This window comes from Penicillium hordei, assembly GCF_028827395.1.
Source record: "Penicillium hordei strain IBT 12815 chromosome Unknown utg000003l_segment0_segment0, whole genome shotgun sequence".
NCBI lineage: Eukaryota > Fungi > Ascomycota > Eurotiomycetes > Eurotiales > Aspergillaceae > Penicillium > Penicillium hordei.
In genome coordinates, this window is record NW_026623144.1 from 2,913,754 (window position 1) to 2,933,475 (window position 19,722).

General features: G+C 50.2%; 9 protein-coding genes across 9 annotated transcripts; 6 read left to right on the plus strand and 3 right to left on the minus strand.

The window, feature by feature from the left end:
* Positions 1-277: 277 nt before the first annotated feature.
* Positions 278-2,554, minus strand: N7537_006329 (SNARE-binding exocyst subunit SEC6; the record flags this gene model as incomplete). Its single annotated transcript, XM_056897386.1, has 1 exon — positions 278-2,554. One exon carries the CDS (start codon positions 2,552-2,554, stop codon positions 278-280), a length of 2,277 nt encoding a protein of 758 aa, XP_056753171.1.
* A 538-nt stretch (positions 2,555-3,092) lies between these two features.
* Positions 3,093-3,377, plus strand: N7537_006330 (mitochondrial 54S ribosomal protein uL30m; the record flags this gene model as incomplete). The annotated part of the gene is made up of 1 exon (XM_056897387.1): positions 3,093-3,377. One exon carries the CDS (start codon positions 3,093-3,095, stop codon positions 3,375-3,377), a length of 285 nt encoding a protein of 94 aa, XP_056753172.1.
* Positions 3,378-3,839: 462 nt separating this feature from the next.
* N7537_006331 (sphinganine-1-phosphate aldolase DPL1) lies at positions 3,840-5,782 on the minus strand (the record flags this gene model as incomplete). Its single annotated transcript, XM_056897388.1, has 4 exons — positions 3,840-4,851; positions 4,909-5,042; positions 5,112-5,589; positions 5,688-5,782. 4 exons carry the CDS (start codon positions 5,780-5,782, stop codon positions 3,840-3,842), a joined length of 1,719 nt encoding a protein of 572 aa, XP_056753173.1.
* Positions 5,783-6,395: 613 nt separating this feature from the next.
* Positions 6,396-8,075, minus strand: hcsA (homocitrate synthase; the record flags this gene model as incomplete). Its single annotated transcript, XM_056897389.1, has 5 exons — positions 7,969-8,075; positions 7,684-7,916; positions 7,538-7,618; positions 7,414-7,481; positions 6,396-7,359 (listed from the first exon to the last, which is right to left on the minus strand). Exons 1-5 carry the CDS (start codon positions 8,033-8,035, stop codon positions 6,396-6,398), a joined length of 1,413 nt encoding a protein of 470 aa, XP_056753174.1. The 5' UTR covers positions 8,036-8,075.
* A 2,025-nt stretch (positions 8,076-10,100) lies between these two features.
* On the plus strand, positions 10,101-11,406 carry N7537_006333 (uncharacterized protein). The gene is made up of 4 exons (XM_056897390.1): positions 10,101-10,175; positions 10,262-10,578; positions 10,654-11,054; positions 11,111-11,406. The coding sequence occupies exons 2-4, from the start codon at positions 10,270-10,272 to the stop codon at positions 11,175-11,177; spliced, it is 777 nt and encodes a 258-aa protein (XP_056753175.1). The 5' UTR covers positions 10,101-10,175; positions 10,262-10,269; the 3' UTR covers positions 11,178-11,406.
* A 1,009-nt stretch (positions 11,407-12,415) lies between these two features.
* N7537_006334 (uncharacterized protein) lies at positions 12,416-12,862 on the plus strand (the record flags this gene model as incomplete). The annotated part of the gene is made up of 2 exons (XM_056897391.1): positions 12,416-12,567; positions 12,637-12,862. 2 exons carry the CDS (start codon positions 12,416-12,418, stop codon positions 12,860-12,862), a joined length of 378 nt encoding a protein of 125 aa, XP_056753176.1.
* A 582-nt stretch (positions 12,863-13,444) lies between these two features.
* N7537_006335 (aminoacyl-tRNA hydrolase PTH2) lies at positions 13,445-14,210 on the plus strand (the record flags this gene model as incomplete). Its single annotated transcript, XM_056897392.1, has 2 exons — positions 13,445-13,766; positions 13,839-14,210. 2 exons carry the CDS (start codon positions 13,445-13,447, stop codon positions 14,141-14,143), a joined length of 627 nt encoding a protein of 208 aa, XP_056753177.1. The 3' UTR covers positions 14,144-14,210.
* A 683-nt stretch (positions 14,211-14,893) lies between these two features.
* N7537_006336 (U4/U6-U5 snRNP complex subunit SNU66) lies at positions 14,894-16,906 on the plus strand (the record flags this gene model as incomplete). Its single annotated transcript, XM_056897393.1, has 1 exon — positions 14,894-16,906. One exon carries the CDS (start codon positions 14,894-14,896, stop codon positions 16,904-16,906), a length of 2,013 nt encoding a protein of 670 aa, XP_056753178.1.
* An 816-nt stretch (positions 16,907-17,722) lies between these two features.
* Positions 17,723-19,553, plus strand: N7537_006337 (uncharacterized protein). The gene is made up of 5 exons (XM_056897394.1): positions 17,723-17,928; positions 18,005-18,083; positions 18,167-19,095; positions 19,150-19,209; positions 19,264-19,553. Exons 1-5 carry the CDS (start codon positions 17,809-17,811, stop codon positions 19,363-19,365), a joined length of 1,290 nt encoding a protein of 429 aa, XP_056753179.1. The 5' UTR covers positions 17,723-17,808; the 3' UTR covers positions 19,366-19,553.
* Positions 19,554-19,722: the final 169 nt, after the last annotated feature.

Sequence of the window (19,722 nt, forward strand, 5' to 3'; positions counted from 1 at the left end):
CTTGGGTTGCGGATGGTACATGTGGGTGGGCTTGCTCATCATGGATTGAGTTGCATTAAAGTGCAGCTCGGTATCGGCTAAGCCACGAAGAGAAGTTCTACGACCTCTTCTTGAGGGTTGTCTGAGATTCTAACCGGACAATGAAAGCCAGATGGCTAGTACATCAACCCGAGTCCCCGTGACTGTGAGATGAATGAGGCTGAGCGCGATTAATTGCATATGGAGCTGAGACGAATCGGGAATACGAGTGTGCTTGAAAGAATCAAGTACCACAAAATCATCTCAACCGACTCATGATGGTCTCCTGTCCCCGTTCAACAGACAACTCAGCAGCCTTAGCCTTGATGGCGGTGAGCATGCTGCGCTCGAAATCATCACGGGTGCGCAGCACAGCCTCAACCCACGAAAGCTGCAGATCCCAGTACTCAAGCTTGAATGCTTCGTAAACTTCCACAAGTGCGGGGCCCTTTTCGGTAGCAAGGAGGCGAACAAGCCAATCAACCAATCGCCATTTCTGCTTGATAGTACCCTCGAAAGAGTCGGGGTAATTCTCAAAGAATGCAAAGACAGTAAGGACGTCGTCCTTGAATTTGTCTGTGAAGGGGTCGACCTGGCGGCGGAATTTGACACCCTTGTTGCGCACCGCAGACAGGTACCGCACTAGAAGCTCGTCCGACAGTTCCTCGACCAGAATCTCGGCCAGGGATGGGTGTAGCACAGAGGAATAGTCCGCCATGTAGTCTTCGAAGGTAGAGGTAATACGCTTCATGGCGAATTCACCGTACCAGCGGGCCGTGAAGAAGTCGGGTAGGACAGTGTCCAGATCGACCCAGAAGACAAGGCTCACAAACTGCGCCAGGCAGTGCGTACTCAGATCCACGTAGCCATCGCGCAGCGCATCTAGCTCGATAGTCGCAGTGGTGCCCATGTATTTGGGTGTGACCATAGACTCGAAATCGGACTTGAACCGCGTCAGGTAGCCGAACTGGCCGTCCTCCTCGTTGTCGTCGATGCAGGAGATCTGATCGTTGGCTATGCCGATCAGCCAGTCTTGCAACAGCTGCACGCCTTCTTGGTCCGCGCCTTCAACTTGGTGCTTCGAGCATTCTTCGTCCACGAGGTTCTGCCATGAAGTCTGTCGGGTCTTCAAGGCACGGAACATGGCGTCGATGATACCTTCTACTAGGTCTGCGCGGGCTGATGCTCCTGAGGCCATCACTTGTTCATGGAGCATGCGCCACATGTCGGCCAGTGTCTTGGTGCGGAAGTGGCCATCTGCGTTGTTGTCTAGGGCATCTGCAGCACGTTCCACGAGAGACTTTTTATCTGCGTTGAAAATACGGTCCATCCATTCTTCGACGGCGGTGATGATGACGTCCTGCCACTTTCGGACTAGTTCTGGTTCGCGGTCGTCGAGAATGTTGGGTTGCAGATCTGTTGATGTCCAGCCAAGCTTCTTCATTTTCTTGTAGTATTTGTCGCTCCAGTGGATGATGCTGAGCAGATTATCGGCTGGAAGTTCGGTGTCGTCAATCATGCTGAGCAGGAAGTCATGCATCATCTGATGATAGATATCGGTATACGTTTTGAATATCTTCCATTTCTTCGGAACAAGGCTCTGCATGCCTTGCTTGACCGTGAATAGATCATTGAAGTACCACCGGAATTTCTTTTCCAGATTTTCTGGATCTGCAAGGAAGTTTTCGAGGGTCTCCTCAAATTGTCCCTGGGCGTAAAGCTCAATAGCTTGGATGAATTTGTCCTTGTAGCCCCGCACAGTCTTGGGACCAATGTTCATAGACTTGAAACGACTTGCGAGGTCCTTGTGGTCTTTCTGGGCCTCTTGCAACGCTCGGACTGTATCATCATTTTTCTCCTCGTTCAAGACAACAACAGCAAGTCGCACAACCATGCTCTTATTGTCCGCCTGCACCAATGGAATGAGGTTCATGCAAGCCGTGCCAAGGTGATCATCGAACCACTCAATAACAGAATCCAACCCCTCAAAGTATTCTATCAGAGTCTCTTCGGAGCTCGGGTCCTCCGCTTTGCGGATCTGATCCATAGCCTCGTCACGGAAATCTCTTAACCGCGAGATCTGCATATGAGCTCGCAAAATATTAGGCTGATTCTCCATATCGTCATCATCCTCTTTAAGTAAATCTTCCACTTCCTGGATATCCGCGCCAAAATTCTCCAGCCCCCGTTTCATCATAAGCGTAGCATCGAAATGTCGTTGGATCCGCGCAAGCTGGTCAATCTGCGCAAAGTCCTCCACGCTATGCTGCGACTCGGCGCACAGCTTGTCAATGCCCTGAAGCTCGTCTTTTGTTTTCGAGACTTGTCGCTGGCCCTCAGTCAGAGCACCAATACTGCGCTGCACAGCCTCCAGCTGGTCTCGCAGACCTTCACGCAACCGTGAATCAACTGCCGTCTTCTTCCGCAGGTATTCCGCTTTGAGGCCGCTGATCTTATCAAGATCTTCCGGGTGCCGAAGGAGGTCTTCGAGTCGCGGCAGCGTGACCGTAGTATCAATGTTACTGGGTTGCGCCATGGTCGTGGTATGGTATCAGGTATCAGGTATCTCGTGGTGTCGTGGTTCCGGCTCAATCGCTCGAAGCTAGGTCGAGGGGTGAGGTGTCAACAATGCGGGCATGGGGTGTTGCTGGCGGGAAGGTGGTGCGCAGCAGCTAGTTACGATATAAATCCAGGTACTGTCACACCGGAAAGAGCGCAGCCCATACTCTCCGCTTTGAAAATGTGAAATACTATATTAGCTATTACAGGTTGATAGATTGCTGTCGCTGCTGTCATCGGATTCCCGGCAGAATACGCACGTGATCTACCGCCTTGTAATTGAATTTGCGGGATCGCGATCATCTCCAAGCCCGCGACGTTTCTCCGCCAGATCACAGGATCAATTGCGCTGCAGATATCGGCTGCAAATTCTCATCCACCGATACTCCGATATCCTTCTATATCCACCACATTCCATTCCGCCCATCCCGAGTCCATTCCACAACTCCGGACAACCAAGCCATCAAAAGAACAAACATCCGAATATCAGATCCTCTTGGTCTCCACAATCCAACATGTCCTACTTCCGCATTACCCTCGTCCGCTCCGCAATTGGACTCCCGCGCCGCTCAACAGATGTCCTCAAGGCTCTTGGCTTGAAAAAGCGTATGGCAACAGTCTTCCACAGCGTCTCGCCCTCCGTCGCGGGTCAAATCATGAAAGTCAAGGAACTTGTCCAGGTCGAGGAGTGCCAGTACCGCCTCACGAAGCAGGAGGTGCATCTCGAGCGCAAGCCTGATCCTGGATATTATACCGAAAAGAGCTGCACTGCGCAGCGGGGGGAACTCGGTGGTCAGTGATTGTTTTCAATGAGCTTCGCGTGGAATGGGAGGCTTTTCAGACTGGGATTTTCTCGCTGGTCTTGAAGACTCAGATGGAATTTGAGTCTTTTGAAATGCCTTTCACTCGGACGGATGGTTGATTGATCGATCGATCGCATCCTCTTTTTTCTGTTTTGGCTTTGCTTGCATGGAGCGGGTTGCTTTTTCCTTTCTTTTGGTCATGTACTCTACGTCCACATCTATCGGGCGAATATCTTTCCGGCAAACTATTGTATTATATGCATTATTACCGTCTAGTGGAATCCAACACTTTGAAACAAATATGTGCGATTTGAAAGGACCTGTATAATGATAACGCCACTGCACCAGCAGTTTAGGTAAGGACAGATAGGAGACACTAGGACTACACCGTAGAAGCAGTCCAGACAGGCTGAGCAAAGAAGATACAAACAAGGAAAACAGAGGTAGTCATACAAAGAATCATGCTTTGTACAAAGTATCCAAGAAGCCTTCTGCCAGACGGCTAACGATACTCTTATCGGGAATGCTACCAGCCACACCGTACAGAGCAGAGGTATCACCGCGCTTGAGGATATACGATTTGCCCTCGCGCTTGCGCTGCTCGGCCTTCTCAAGCTCTTTGCCGATGACTTCAGTCAGATCAGTAATGAGCTGGTCGACAGCCTTGGCAGTGGGAATAGTGAAGGCACAGTGGATAGCCGGGGGAGATTGCAGAGCGTTGAGGTGCCAGCCTTTAGCGGACAGGTCATCGGCGATATCATAGATGTCAATGGCACCGTTCTTGCTGCGGAAAGCGATCACACTGACGATCGGGTTACCAATGACCTCCATGTGCAGTGAGATAGTCGCATCGGTCCGGACAGCCGTATCGAACTTCCGCGCCGCGTTGATGATATCGGTGCAGCTGTTGATGTATCCGGTTTCGCCGACGCTCATCAAACTGGCCCAGCAACCGGCGATCAGAGCGCCAGGGCGGGAGCCTGCCACGGAGGGAGAGGCGTAAACACCGCCGGACCAATCAGGGTAGATGAAGTACTGGTTGTTTCGGTATGATTTGTTGCGGTAGATCAAGACCGAGTTACCCTTGGGGGCGAACCCGTACTTGTGAGTGTCGACACTGATGCTGGTCACACCAGGCTGGCGGAAGTCAAAGCCACCCTCTTCTTCGTAAGGAGAGGGGAAGCCGGCCTTCTTGAGGTGTGCAACAACGAAAGATCCCAAGCAGCAGTCAACGTGGAGAGGAATCTTGTACTTGGTGGCCAGGTGTGATAGAGCGGGGATATCATCAACAATGCCGTGGGGGAAGTTAGGTGCTGACCCAACAAGAAGGACGGTATTGGGGTTGATTAAACGGCGAACAGCATGCACGTCGACCTTGAACTCGGGCTCCGGGCAAGGCACGCGGTGCAGCTTGATCTTGAAGTAATTGCAAGCCTTGATAAATGCTGCGTGTGCCGTATCGGGAATAATCCTGCGATGATTGATAAGTCCTGCTGCTCGGTGCAATAGTATCCATATATAAACTTACATCTCGGGTTCAGTGACACCGCGCTCCAAGAAAGCCTTTTGCCGGGCAGCCAAGCAAGCCATAAGAATAGACTCGGTGCCACCGCTGGTAGATACACCGGCACCATCCGAGGGGGCATTGAAGAGAGCAAGAACCTAGAGCAGACATCAGCCGGAAGGCTCCTTCAAAGACAATACTCCTTATATAGGAATCATGATGCATACCATAGCAACCACCTCAGCCTCCATCTTCCGAACACCAGGGAAAACATCCGGATGGATCGGGTTCGCGACACCAAACTGTCCAAAGGCCTCAGCCTGCAGTTTCAACAGATCCGCACCTCCGTGATAAACGGCGCCGCTGACGCGACCATCTTCCCAGCGTGTATGTTCAAGTCCAGCCAACTTATCAAGTTCAGCGCGGACCCGTTCCGGCGACCAACCCTCCTTAGGGAGCGTGAGGTACCGTGTGACATCCGGCCCGGAGTTGACCAGCGTCGACTCAAGTTTCGTGATAGCAGTGCTCACCTGCTTATCGACTTGGCCACGGACACCAGGGACGCGCAAGAAGATGCCGTAGCAGAACAGGCGGAGTGAGATGTAGATGTTGCGGATGCTACCGATGATACCGTAGCCGCGGATGGAGTAGAAGGTCTTGCGCGTATACCGAAGGATGAATAGGATAAACACGATGTTACGAAGACTAGATTGCGAGCAAAATGTGTCAGTGGTGATTGCCTTTTGTCTTTTGTTCTGGCCTCGATTCCGCGGGGAACCGAACCTGGGGATTACTCAACTTACATGTCAAGGTTCGCGGCAGATAGATGCGCGCTGGACACCCGACCGTAGCCGATCAGCTTGTTCTGCAGGGCAACTGGCAGCATTGAAGAGCTCATTGTTCCCCCAAGGAATAGTCATGCAATAATGATGGGTGGGAGTGGCGATGGGGAGGTTTCACTCAAGTGGTACTTTTTGACTGGTTGAGTCTAGCGGGCCTCGGCTCCCACATGAAGCAGGCGCTCCACGTTTCGGATACGGTGGTGGGACTGCTGTATCATATAGGAATTGGGTGTTGATCGGCTTGGAATGGTGCTCGTTGGGTGCTATAGTAATATCTTCACAAGTTTCTAGATTGACCGTTCAGACTTAGGTTCTGGTCTTTCTCCACTGACGTAATTAGTCCAGACTAAGGTACACCTAGGCAACTACTACTACTGCTACTATATAAAGGCACAACAGTCTGAAGTTAAGAATGAGTTACTACCTCTTCTGCGCTATATGTACAAATAAAGGAGAACCCTCTTCTCCTAACACGAATGTGTTATTGGCTCTCCCAAAAGGGGGGGAAAAAAAAAGAAAAAGAGGAAGACTTTTCAAACCCTTGTATGGTATGGAAAAAATGTCAAAACAAATGAAAAAGCATCAAATCGTCAGGTATCTGCCACGTCTTTGCACAAGCCACTTGTGAGATAGCATTATACAATATATGTATCGGTGAAAGGAAATCGCCTATACCACAAGACCGGCAGCCTGAGCCTCAAGGAGCTCCTTCTCCTTGGCGGCAAATGCGGCCTGCTCCTCGGCAGTCAGGTCAAGAAGGGGCTTGTTCTCGCCGGACTTCAGGTTGCGGTGGTAGGCACGGATAATGCTGTCGGCATCATCGACGGCAATGGGACGGATATCAGCCATGGCCTTGATCTTGGCAGTGCACTCCTTGTATTGAGCGTCAGTCATCTCAAGCTTGAGCTGCTGGGCACGCGACTTGATGGCGTTCCAGCCGGTCAGACGGGAGGCGAAGTGGACGTAGCGGGACATGCCGAAGTCGGCGGGGTTGATAATCTCGTAGGTGCTGGGGTTGTTGAGGATAGCCTTGGCGTGGATACCGGCCTTGTGAGTGAAGGCGCAGAATCCGGTAATGTAGTTGTTGAAAGGAATGTTGACCTCAACGGCCTCGGCTACGAGGTCCTCAATCTCCTTGAGCTTCTCGAGCTTGTACTTGCCCTTGACGTAGTCGCGGTCGGCGACCATCATGCGGGCCATCAGGCCACCGAGAGGGGTGATACCGTTACGCTCGCCGATACCAAGAACGGAGGTATCAATGTGAGTGGCACCGGCCTCGAGGGCACAGAAGGCATTGGCAATAGCACAGCCAGTGTCGTTGTGGAAGTGAGTCTCGATGTCACAGCCAACAACACCGCGCAGAACACGGACGAGCTCGTAGACCTGGCGGGGGGAGGCACAGCCAACGGTGTCGGCAATACCGACACGGTTCACACCAACCTTGTCCACAGCGGAGTAGATTGACAGAAGGTCAACCAGGTCGGAACGGAAAGAGTCCTCACTGGAGAAACGGATCTCAATGCCCTTAGACTTGACGAACTCGATAACTTCAATGGCGGCGTTCTTGATGTAGGTCATATCCTTGCCGTGGGAGTGCTCACGGAGGTAAGAGGAAGTACCAATAACAACATCGCTATAGAAAGTCAGTTCTAAGTCAACAAAGTAAGGACAAGATAAAAAGACTCACACTCCATCAACACCGGTTTCCACAGCAATACGGGCATCATCCATGTGGCAGCGAATGTGAGTGAGAATCTAAAAAGGTTATTAGATACAGATAGTCACGAGACCCGAGCAAACCCGTAACGTACCTTAGCCTTCAAGCCAAGCTTGCAAATGGCCTCGCAATCCGCGCGGGACTGCTCAGAAGCGCAGGGACTGGTGAGTTCGATCTATAGCGTGACCACCGTTAGCCTTTGTTTATGAATATGAACTCTTCGTCTGTACGGCGACTCACGTAGTCCACACCGAAGTCATCGAGAGCCTTGGCAATCTCGATCTTCTTGGCGGTGTCGAAGAAAGCGTTGGCAAACTGCTCTCCCTCACGCAAGGTAGACTCAATAATCTTGAAGCGTGAGACATTGCTAAGGAAATCGGTGACGCCAGCGTCGTGGCCGTAGGGGTTGCGGGATGCGGAGGGGTGGGGATTCTGGCGAGTTTCAATGCCAACGAAACCAGCGTGATCGCCGTCTAAATAGATGTCAGTGAGTAATTCTAGTATATTAGCTTTCAATTGACATACTGGGAGCAATAGTGCCAGTAGCACCATTAGCTTGCCCATTGGGCTCGGGGTCGGCACCGGTACACATGGTGCAGATGGTGGGGGTTGAGTATGTAGAGTCGAGATTGAGAAAATATGAAGCCCGGAAGTTAAGTTTACTTCGAAGTAGGAATAAAAAAGAAAATCGAGCGGTACTTAAAGATCTTTGGAGTAAAGAAACCTTTGAAAAAAAGAGAGGGAAGAGTCATAAATTCATAGCGCCGAAGTAGTGGGCGGTGAATCTGAGTAATGGGCGCCGCGCCCCTCGCTGGGCGGCAAAAAAGAAAATTTTGATTGTGGAGAGGTGGGGGAAGTACATTTTAGAGGAGTATGATAGGATCAAATATCCTGCCATATTCTATATTACAATGTACTTTTGTGTAGTTACATTATTTGCACTATGACTCAAATGTCCATCACTTCCAATTTCACTCTTTCCCGAAATTTTTGATTGAAAAATAACATGCGTGTGTACGATTTACTCCAAATGCCTTAGAACCGACATCGGACCTTACCTGTGGGGTCTGACTCATTATTCCACCTCAACTTCAACTGATAATGATATGTCTACAGACATATGTTGTGTAGGGTTCCAAGGTTGTTCTATAACAATTATGTTATCTTTATCTTCAAATGGAGGACCCTAACATTTCGTTATTCCAAGGTTCCTATCCACTCAAACTCCTATCTGAACGGGGGTAGTGATGTCATCATCATTTCCGGTCTTCTAGTTGGCTCAAGACAAGGCTGGGAAATGATCTGCAATAGATCTCAAGTTATAATGTATACTCACGCACAAGTTAACATGCTGCGGAAATCCCAGCATATGTTACAAGAATCGCTCAAAGTTTGCATGTTTAAATAACCGTGTATATAACAGGCTATCCCGAGGTCATTGGCCCGGGGGCCCGGCTTTTTCTATTATTAAGCTTCTTCCCGACCTCGGGGTCTAAGTTACAAGGACATGCTCACTAAGCATTGTTTGCAACCCTCCAGGGCTGGAACAGATCTAAATAGACTCACTACCTACTCCATACATACCTGTGTGTATATAAGACTCGCCTATCATTGAGCAGGCGGCCATGTACCATTTACATCGGTACTATAACCACACAGCAGGTAACACAAATTTGGATATCAAATTACTAGTTTACTAACTCCTCAAGGCACTTGTATGCAAACGTGTTTTGTTTCATATTAACCAGTTCATAGATGGCTTGAATTCGGAATTTTGTAAGGTCTGCATATACTTTCATTCTTTAACCACCACTAGCTCAGTAAGCTAGGGCACTTGTACCTCAAACTGCCGTTAGATTTCCTTCAATTCTTGTATTGGTTAATCAAAGATCGCTAAATGAAAAAGTGTTTACTTTTTTCCAACCCTCCGATATCACCACCCGGTCCTTGTAATGACGTTATAGCTCTACCTATATGTATAATTTGACCATGACTGTTTCAACGCTAACCCTAAATGGTTCCCCCGACTCGATAAGAACCTTGATAACCCACGGATGCAAGATTAGCGCTGCCGTTGTAGATTAATATCACTTGTGTATCTTACTGGATACAATCTACATGATGCTATATCGAATGATTGCACTTTAGTCTATCAGGGATGCTTTTAGTTTTCTTCCACTAGGCAAATCCGATGCTTTCACAATACCAATTTCATACTTACGCAGTGTCTCATTCGCAAGAACCGATCCAACACATACATTATAGATCCTCCATCTACACCATTCAAGTACAAGTAGGTTGAAGAATATGTAACAGTAAGCATCAATGTATTCTGATAATGAGTACCGTTTAGCATCCAAGAGACCCCGATGGCAGAACTCGATCCTTCAGTATAGATGGTCAATTGTTGACATTCGGCACCTAAGTTGTGGGGACGGGAGCTTCTATGCAGGTCAGAATCCACACGGTCCGAAATGATTAGCACTGAAAAGACCTAATCGATTGCAATATAAGGAAAACATGAGAAGAGATCTGGAATCAGTCTAGAACATTCTCTGAACTAAATGCATAGGGATCGCGCCATTGGTGCAGAGAAAGGAGGTGCGGGAGTAAATTAAAGGGTTGTGGTTGGCCAGCGCTCAGGCCAGCTGTCGTTCCAACTATCTCCCTCTGAACACCATTCTTCCTCTTGTCTCTGACTGTGTCAATTTTTATCCGCCTTTCAGTCATTGGTAAGTGTTTTGATATAATTTCATCTCGTATTAAACGTGATCTATCATTCCCGAAACCTGTCTCACTAACTTGTTCCGCGCCACAGCCATCAAGATGCGTTTCACCTCGCTCGTTACCCTCCTCCCTGCCCTGGCCATGGCCCAGGAGCAGGTCCCCCTCGTCGACCGTGTGCAGGGATGGTTCAACCAGGTCAAGTCCTACGTGCCCACAGCAGCCCCCGTTGCTGCCCCGATCGAGAAGCTGGCCGAGAAGGTTACCGAGAAGAGTGTCACCAACGTGTCTCTGGACAACTGGCAGTCCATCCTTTCCCCGGGACCTAAGGCCGAGGACTGGTTGATTTACACCACTGGTGGTAACAAGACCTGCTTCGGTCGCTGCGGAACTGCCGATAAGGCATTCAAGGTAAGATGATGTTTCGCCCCCGACGCGTCTTTTCGCCAAGTCCCAAAATCCTAACATCGTCCTTGTAATTCCCAGGAATCTGTTCTGTTGTTCTCCGCCGACCCCACCTCACCTCAACTCGGATACTTGGACTGCGAGGCCAACCAGGTCCTGTGCGCCGCCTGGTCCGCCAGCGCTCCCTCCGTCCAGTACTACCAGATCCCCAAGGAGCCGTCTGTTGGCGAGGAACGTGCCCCAACTCCTCTTCGCAACGTCTACCTGAACTCCACCACTGTCACCCCAGAGACCATCTACGAGATCCACGCCAAGAAGACCTACGAGAAGGTCCCCGTCTACGAGGGCGCTCTGCACCCCGTTGACGGCTGGGTCGCTAAGTACCAGCTCAACATCCCCATGGGCTACGTTATCTGGGCTCTCGGTGCTGTCCCCAGCTGGCTGTTCATGATTGGTATCAGTTTCTTCAGCCGTACCATGATGTAAGTTGGAATTGATATGTGCTTGTCGTTTGATATTGGTCTAACATCGGAATTAGGAGCCGTCGCGCGGGTCCTACCGGAAACGTCCCTCGTGCTGCCGCCCCCGCTGGTAGCGCAAACTAAATAGCCTCCTTTGGTCTATTTTGGTGTTATGGGTTGTATATAATCAGTGGTAGGGTATTGTGACGCGTCCAATATACTACTTGGGTTGGTTTGTGTTCTTTGTTGGGCAGACATCTGTCGGGGATGGAGCCTCTTCGATCTTTGGCTTTTTCCCAGCTACCTTTTTAATCAACGTATCCTAGTTAGTGGGATTTTGTAACAGATTCGCCAAATGCATTAGTAGCTCTTTGATGTCAACTTTGCTACCTCTACCTCCGTATCCAGAGCGTTATTCTTTTTCAAACAATATGTCCCACTCTCGTGTCATAATATTAGAGGTCGTACGTAAGTAGGTTGTAGTCGCCGAAAGTCAACCTGGAGATAGGATTCCAAACTATGTCGCACCTCAGACCGAGCTGGTCGGTTTACAGGAGGTTGTCCTCGCATCCAAGCTAGCGCAAAGCTTCTGCTACCAGCAAGCGTTTTAAGGAAGCTGCTGGCTAGCAGGTCCAATTTTGGCTTAGAAATACGGTCGTTGGGATGAATCCGCCCCGCCCATATCTCAAGAAGTCGTTGGTTCTTAGAAAGCGCAACTTTGTAGTCAGGATATAGAAAGTTGTTACACCAAACCAAAGATCCAGTGTAAAGGTGTAACCGAACTCATCATCGGCGTCGACATTTGCTCCATAATTTCGGGTGCAATAATGTCCGGTGCTCCATTGATAGTTCGCAGAACTGTCCTGGCTCTCTCGACGCGTTTGCTAATTCCAAAGTTATCATCTTGACCCACCAGTCTGGATCCTTGGTGACCATGAAAATATCCTAGTAACGTTCATAACAAAAGGCTGTACACTATTTGCCTTGCCTCGTGCTCAGTCACTTGGCGAGGTCAGTATATGTATCTCCACTATGCTTCTGGGTGTTCATAATGAAAGCATTGAAGTGTCACATTTGCCGGGAATTGAAATTGAAGATGCAAGGAGAGATGAACTAACATCTCAACGTATTTTGAAGTGTCGTCGGTTCCGTGGGTCTACCCCGGATTTGTCCCCACACAGCATAATCGGTTCGCAGAGAGTAAAGCAGGAGTTGCGGCACGATTCTCCTATAGCTAACCGCAAGTCTTTGTGCTTCATTCTACGATGCCCCGGTGAGTGGTGGTGTTATCGGAACAGAGTGAGGAACAATTGCATTCTTCGTGGGTTGTGCCGAAGACAACGCCAAAGGTTATCCAAGAGCTCAGGCAATTGTTCAACCTAATGGGTGACAAACTCATCTCATGCGGTGGTCTATCTCTCGGAATGGCAGCTAAACTTTTCAACAACTATCTTTCTGGTATCATTGCGATTGCCTGCTCGGAGGCCATGACCATGGGAATGGAGTCCGGACTAGACCCACGAGTCCTGGCCCAGTTATGCGGCTGGCAATGCTGAAGAACCATTTGCGACACTTTTAACCCGGTATCCGGGGTTTATCCCAGTGCGCCGTCCTCGAGCGGTTATCAGAAGGGCTTCAAGGCCCAGCTCATAAAGAAGGATATTTCGTTGGCTTTGGACATGGCCCGTCGCGTGGGATCGACTAATGTGCCGGGGAGTGTGGGCTTGCAGGAATACAAAGAAGCTAGTGAGGATGAACGACGTAAGGACTTGGACTCACGAATCGTGTTCCGGTACTTGGGTGGTAATGAGAACTGGAACACTAAGTAAAAGAACGAGAATTGAGGCTTCGATGCACATACCCCAGTTTACTCCAATTCCCGAGATGGAGAAGTTGGGGGGGCAGACGAACTGCAGACGGGGATGGAGCGAATATTCTACTTGAATCACAGCCAAGTTTTTACTTGAGGTCACGACCATCAAGTCCAAAACAAAAGCGTGCGGTAATGTCATCCCAAAGCCGGCCCTTAGCGGCTTTCAGCATATCTCGGTCATATTTAGTAGGGTTGGAAGTAATCTATACATTTCTGGGCTAGATTTTGGTTTTTATGAATGACTGTGGTATAAAGTTGATTCTAAGTTGTTCAATGTACTCCAACTTGATCCTTCGGCTAATCAGCTAAAGGCTTAGCCACACCACTGGCAACATTCAATTATATAATACCCAAAGAGACAGTGAGTCTCTAAGAATGTGTTTCATCTGAAATTCATCAATCTCAAGAAGAAGAAAAAATGTGAGCCCAGAGTGAGCGCAGTGGAACAAAACGTGAAGATATCCCGGGCGGTCGAGCTTCCCTCAAATTTTTATTTCGCGAGGCTTCGATCCTCCAACCACCAACCAACCAACTCAAAATGGCCGCCCCAGTACCGCTAGACCGCATACCCCCTACGACGGCCGCCTATGTGATCGCAACAGCGATCATTGCGGGTGTGACCGGATATTTCATCGGCCAAGGCTCCTCGATCAGCCTCTTCAAAGAAAAGGAAGGGTGGCCGAACAGCTACGATGTGAAGGTCCATAGCCACTCCTCTGACGAGGAGGACGAATCAGACTCCGAAGAAGAGACCGACGAGGAAGATGAGGGCAACGGCGAAGAACTGTCGAGCTTCAAGGACAACAACGAGGAGGTGAAGCTGGTGCTAGTCGTTCGCATGGACCTAGGCATGACCAAAGGTATGTGCTCTACCAACGTTTCAATCATTCTTCACATTTGTGTTGCAAGCGCTTACAATCTCTTTCTTCTAGGCAAAATCGCCGCCCAATGCGGTCACGCTACCCTCGCCTGCTACAAATACTTCCTCGAATACGCGCCCAACTCGCCCATCCTCAAGAAATGGGAGCGCGGTGGCCAGGCCAAGATCGCATTGCAGGTCAGGTCCGAGGATGAACTGCTCGTCATGCAGGCTCAGGCTATTAGCCTTGGGCTTTGCACGCGCGTTATCCAGGATGCTGGGCGCACTCAAATCGCAAGTGGCAGCAAGACCGTGCTGGGAGTCTTGGGCCCCAAGAGCGTGGTTGACGGCGTGACGGGACACTTGAAGCTGTTGTAAATTACACACATTATAGATGTGCTTTCTTGAACTAGATAGGCAATAATGATCATGACCTCGACGAAGAGCTCCCCAGCGTTGCTGAATCGATCTCGTCCAGTACGCGACACGCGGCGACGCATCCGTCATAAACGCGCATAGACACAATACGTGTAGCATGTTTCCTAGACAACCTAGTCCCGCAAAGCGGAGACTTTTTTCAATCTAGGATTTTTACAACATACGAGTTCTATGTAAGAGATGTTGGCAAGTCATGGTTATTCCCTAACCTCAGCGGCCAACGGCCAATCGGCAAAGAGATATGAAATATGACGCCATCCGACACCAAGCTATCAAGCCGAGCTCACCAGTGGGAGCTCAAGACCCGCGTCACAAGGCGCGAACAATTATTCTGAGATCTGTCGACCGGAAACCGTAAAGGCCATCCACAAAAAATGATGGCTCCAAGCTCGTCGAAATGCCCAGCTCTCAACCATCACACAGAAACCAGTCAGACTGGAGTCCGTGGACAGGAAATCTGGACACAGATCCGGTTTTGGTAAAGAAGAAAAAGAGGAAGGAAAAAGAGGGAAGGCTCTTATTTATGTCACAAGTGGGGCCGCTAAGATTTTATAACACTAGGCCTATATAGGGATAGTGCGTGTTGGTTATATCACGTGATCCGATTGCGGTTATCAGGAAACCAGGCGGCGTTGCGCTGAAGGCCATTACCTTTCCATCTCTTCCCCTCCTCCTCCATACACCGTCAAAATGGCGGACGCTCTATCCATCGAGCAAAACAACAAGATTCGAGTGGCTCTTGGCCTCAAGCCACTCCCAGTTCCCGGTGCCGGCCCAGAATTCAGAGAAGACGACGACAGCGAGTCCGGCGAAGAAGAAGACCCAGCCAGTACTCTCGAGTCACGACAGGCGGAAAGTTACGACAACTGGAAGAAAATTCAGGACACCGCCGAAGCGAAACGGAAACGAGACGAAAAAAATGCCGCCATCAAGCGGGCGCGTGATATCGCCCAGAGGAATCTGCAACTCCAAGGATCCACACTAGGCGAGGGGAATGGCGACGAACTTGATACCAAAGCCTGGCTGTCGCAAACCAAAAAACGCCAAAAGAAGATCGAGAAGGAACGCGCCCAGAGACTGGCGGAGGAACTCGAAGAGCGGGAGCGCCTTGCGGAAACCGAGTACACTGCAGCAGATCTGGCTGGTATCAAGGTCGGACACGCTGCAGGTGCTTTTGATGGCGGTGAAGATCACATCCTGACGCTGAAGGACGCTGCGGTCGACGACGAGGAAGAGGACGATGAGCTCCAAAACCTCGATCTGGTCGAGAAGGAAAGAACCGAAGAGAAACTGGAGCTCAAGAAGAAAAAGCCCGTCTATGATCCTACAGCGGAGAACCAGGGCATCCTTTCACAATACGACGAGGAGATCGAAGGCAAAAAAAGGAAGAGATTTACACTCGACGCCCAAGGCTCGACCGAGGAACGCGAAGCAAAGCGACAGGAGGTTTCAAACCAGTTGCGGAAGAATGTTATCAGCCTCGACCTTGAGCCCGAAGTGCCGTCCTCCGATTATATGGACATCAGCGAGGTCAAAATTAAGAAGCCTAAAAAGAAGAAGGCTAAAGCTACAAAACAGAGGACTTTCATGGACGACGACGAGATTGCCCCGGTTACAGATTCGACCGATGCGCAAGGATCCTCGGCTATGGATATTGATTCGAAGGGCGGAGTCCCAGTCCCTGCTCCCCGCAAGCCTGTCAATGAAGATGTTTCTTTCGTGGATGATGATGACCTTCAAGCCTCTCTTGCGTTGCAACGACGCGCAGCCTTCAAGAAGCGCAAGAAGATCAGCCCCGAGGAGCTTGCCAAGCAGCTTCGAGAAGAGGAGACTCAGACCCCAATGGAGATTGAAAATTCGGATAATGAAGGCGAGGAGCCTGGCCTTGTTATCGACGAAACATCAGAGTTTGTGTCAAATCTACACAAGCCTACACTCCTCGAGCAGGAAGAAAAACATGCCACAGTTGCGGCCAAGGAGCCGAAAAGTCCCCGCGCCGAGCCCGAAGGAGAGGGCGTGGAGATTGATATGGACCGCTACGGCGATATTGAAGACGAAGAGGAGCTTGCCGCACGCATCAAGCGCGATGAAGCACCTGCGTCCGAGCCACAACAACTCACCGGCACAGGTCTAGAAGAGGAATCAACTTTGGACCAAGGTCTTGCTGCTACCCTATCAATGTTGAAATCACGCGGCCTGGTCAAAGACAACGACAGCACCAGCCAAAACACACTCATGCGCGATCGCCAGCGCTTCTTGGCCGACAAGGTGAACCGCGAGACCGAAATCGAGCGACGCGCCCGGCAGCAGCGTGAACGGGACCGTGCCTCCGGCAAGCTTGAGCGCATGTCAGCCCGTGAGCGTGAGGAGCACGCGCGCTGGGAGAACAAGCAACGTGACCAGCAGGAGGCGCGCCATATGGCCGACGTGTTCAACCGCGAATACAAGCCCGACGTCCAGCTGCGGTACGTTGACGAGTTCGGTCGCAACATGAACCAAAAGGAAGCCTTCAAGCAACTCAGTCACCAGTTCCACGGCAAGGGCAGTGGAAAGATGAAGACCGAGAAACGTCTGAAGAAGATCGATGAAGAAAAGAAGCGCGAGTCTATGAGCACACTAGACAGCAGTCAGAACACCGGCATGAACACTGCTGTGGGCACTGCTGCGCGCAAGAATCGCCAAGCTGGTGTTCGCCTGGGCTGATACTTTTTTCTTTTTCTTTTTCTATTTGTAGCCAAATACCAATTTTACGATATCCAAAGTCTATCCCAGAAGTCCGAAGGTTCCAAAGCTCCGTAATTATATTTAAGCCTCAGGCAGCGTTTCGATGTCTTGAGAAAACGTTAACAATTTCAATATGTAATAAATATGTGAAATATGCACTTCGTACATATTTAGTGCATATTTAGTGCATATTTAGTGCATATTTAGGAGACGTACATATTTACCCGAGTCCTGTGGGGATGTAAGAATCAAGGTGTCAGACACGGGGAAATGGAAGAATTCCCTTACTCCAACTGCTGTGAGGGGAAACGGTGTGGAGGTTGACCTCAATCAGTTCACCGGAGGTTCGACTTCCCGAGACAACACATTTGGAGATGGGCTGATGTATAAGTACATCAGATGTTATATAGACGCTATAGACGATATAGACACTATAGACACTATAGACACTATAGACAATACACGATGTATGTAATTAAATGGTATATTTTGGTGTCTCATTTTGACATTCCACAGGGAATTCAAATTCTATACCCAAAATATCACAATTCACCATCACCAGTAACTAAATAAAGTACCTAAATCCCCGTAAAATCAGAGTAAACAGCAATTGATCCCTGCAATTCATCCGGAAGATGCAGCCAATCCCATGCGCACATCTCCCCGGGGTTAGTTGTACCTGGTACCTCAGCCGAAGCGGAATAACATGCCAACTGCCAGGTACCGGGTACCACTATCACATGAGTCAGGGTAAAAACATCGGGACTACGTCTCCGAACCTTTATATTCTTCCTTTCCTCCGATTTTTTCCTTTCCCCTTCCAATCCCAAATATAAGAGATCTAGGTCTTGTCCTTTCAATTTTTCTTCATCTCTGCCATTATGCTCTCCACTCTCAGAGTCGCCAGCCGGTCGGCTGCCTCCCGCGAGGCCAACATGCGCACCGTTGTGATCGGAGCTAGACACGCCTCGGCCTGGGCCAATGTTCCCCAGGGTCCTCCTGTAAGCTTCATCGATGAGCTTGCAATCATCGTAATGGTGGTTTAGAAGGCCAATTCTAACGTAGCTCGGTTAATAGGACGCCATTCTTGGTATCACCGAAGCTTTCAAGGCCGACTCCTTCAAGGAGAAGATCAACCTGGGTGTTGGTGCCTACCGTAAGCCTCGCCCCAAACAATCGCCGTGATGCGCAATCGATTGGAAATTGGATTGCTAACGAGCCATCCCCGCTCTCTTTCAGGTGACGACAAGGGCAAGCCTTACGTTCTACCCTCCGTCCGCGCCGCTGAGGACAAGGTCGTCGCATCTCGCTTGGACAAGGAGTACGCTGGCATTACCGGTATTCCTGCCTTCACCACCGCTGCCGCCGAGCTCGCTTACGGTGCCGATTCCTCTGCCATCAAGGACAACCGCCTCGTCATCACCCAGACCATCTCCGGCACCGGTGCTCTGCGCATTGGTGGTGCTTTCCTCAAGCAGTTCTACCCCGGCGCGAAGAAGATCTACCTCCCCAACCCCAGCTGGGCTAACCACAAGGCCGTATTCTCCGACTCCGGTCTCGAGGTCGCTCAGTACAGCTACTACAACAAGGACACCATTGGCCTCGACTTCGAGGGTCTGATTGCCGACATCAAGGCCGCCCCCGAGGGCAGCATCATCCTGCTCCACGCTTGTGCTCACAACCCCACCGGTGTCGACCCTACCCAGGCCCAGTGGCGCCAGATCAGCGATGTCATGAAGCAGAAGGGCCACTTCGCCTTCTTCGACATGGCCTACCAGGGCTTTGCCAGCGGTAACGCCGACCAGGATGCCTTTGCTCCCCGCCACTTCGTCAAGGAGGGCCACAACATCGCTCTTTGCCAGAGTTTCGCCAAGAACATGGGTCTCTACGGCGAGCGTGTCGGTGCTTTCTCCCTCGTTTGCGAGAACGCCGAGGAGAAGAAGCGTGTCGATTCGCAGGTCAAGATCCTCATCCGTCCCTTCTACTCCAACCCTCCCATCCACGGTGCCCGCATCGCCTCCACCATCATGAACGACCCTGCTCTTAACAAGCAGTGGCTCGGTGAGGTCGAGGGCATGGCTAGCCGCATCATCGAGATGCGCTCTCTCCTCCGCACCAACCTCGAGAAGCTCGGCAGCAAGCACGACTGGTCCCACATCACCAGCCAGGTGAGATCTAAACACTTGCTTATCTATGATACAAATGACTGACGTGATATCCAGATCGGCATGTTCGCCTACACTGGCCTCAAGCCCGAGCAGATGGACTCCCTCGCCAAGGAGGTAAGTTTTATATTCGCATACTTTCTCCAGTCTGGTTCCTAACAACTTCTCTAGCACTCCGTCTACGCCACCAAGGACGGCCGTATCTCCGTCGCCGGTATCACCTCCGCCAACGTCGAGAGACTCGCCGAGTCCATCTTCAAGGTTACCGGTTAAATTTAGAATCACCTAGAAAAAAGGAAATTTTGAAAGATATACGATAAAACGAATGTTGGGGAGAGAAACCGGGCCTGGGTTTCTCTTTAGAATCCCGGCCCTTTTGTACTGATATCTACTGCCTCTGTTTCATATTTAGCATGGTTCGGCTCTGTCCGTCTTAACGGGGATTTTGGATTCATCTTCTACTTGTCTTCTTCCAGTATCAAAGTACTCTATAAAATCATAGTAGTCCACCCTGCTCTTTGTCCACTTCCAAACATTCTCTCAAACCTCGCAATACTCTGCACCTAGCATTTCCCCACCAATCATTCCTAGTAACAACGGAGTCCCAGTCTAAGAAGTATCCTGTCGACA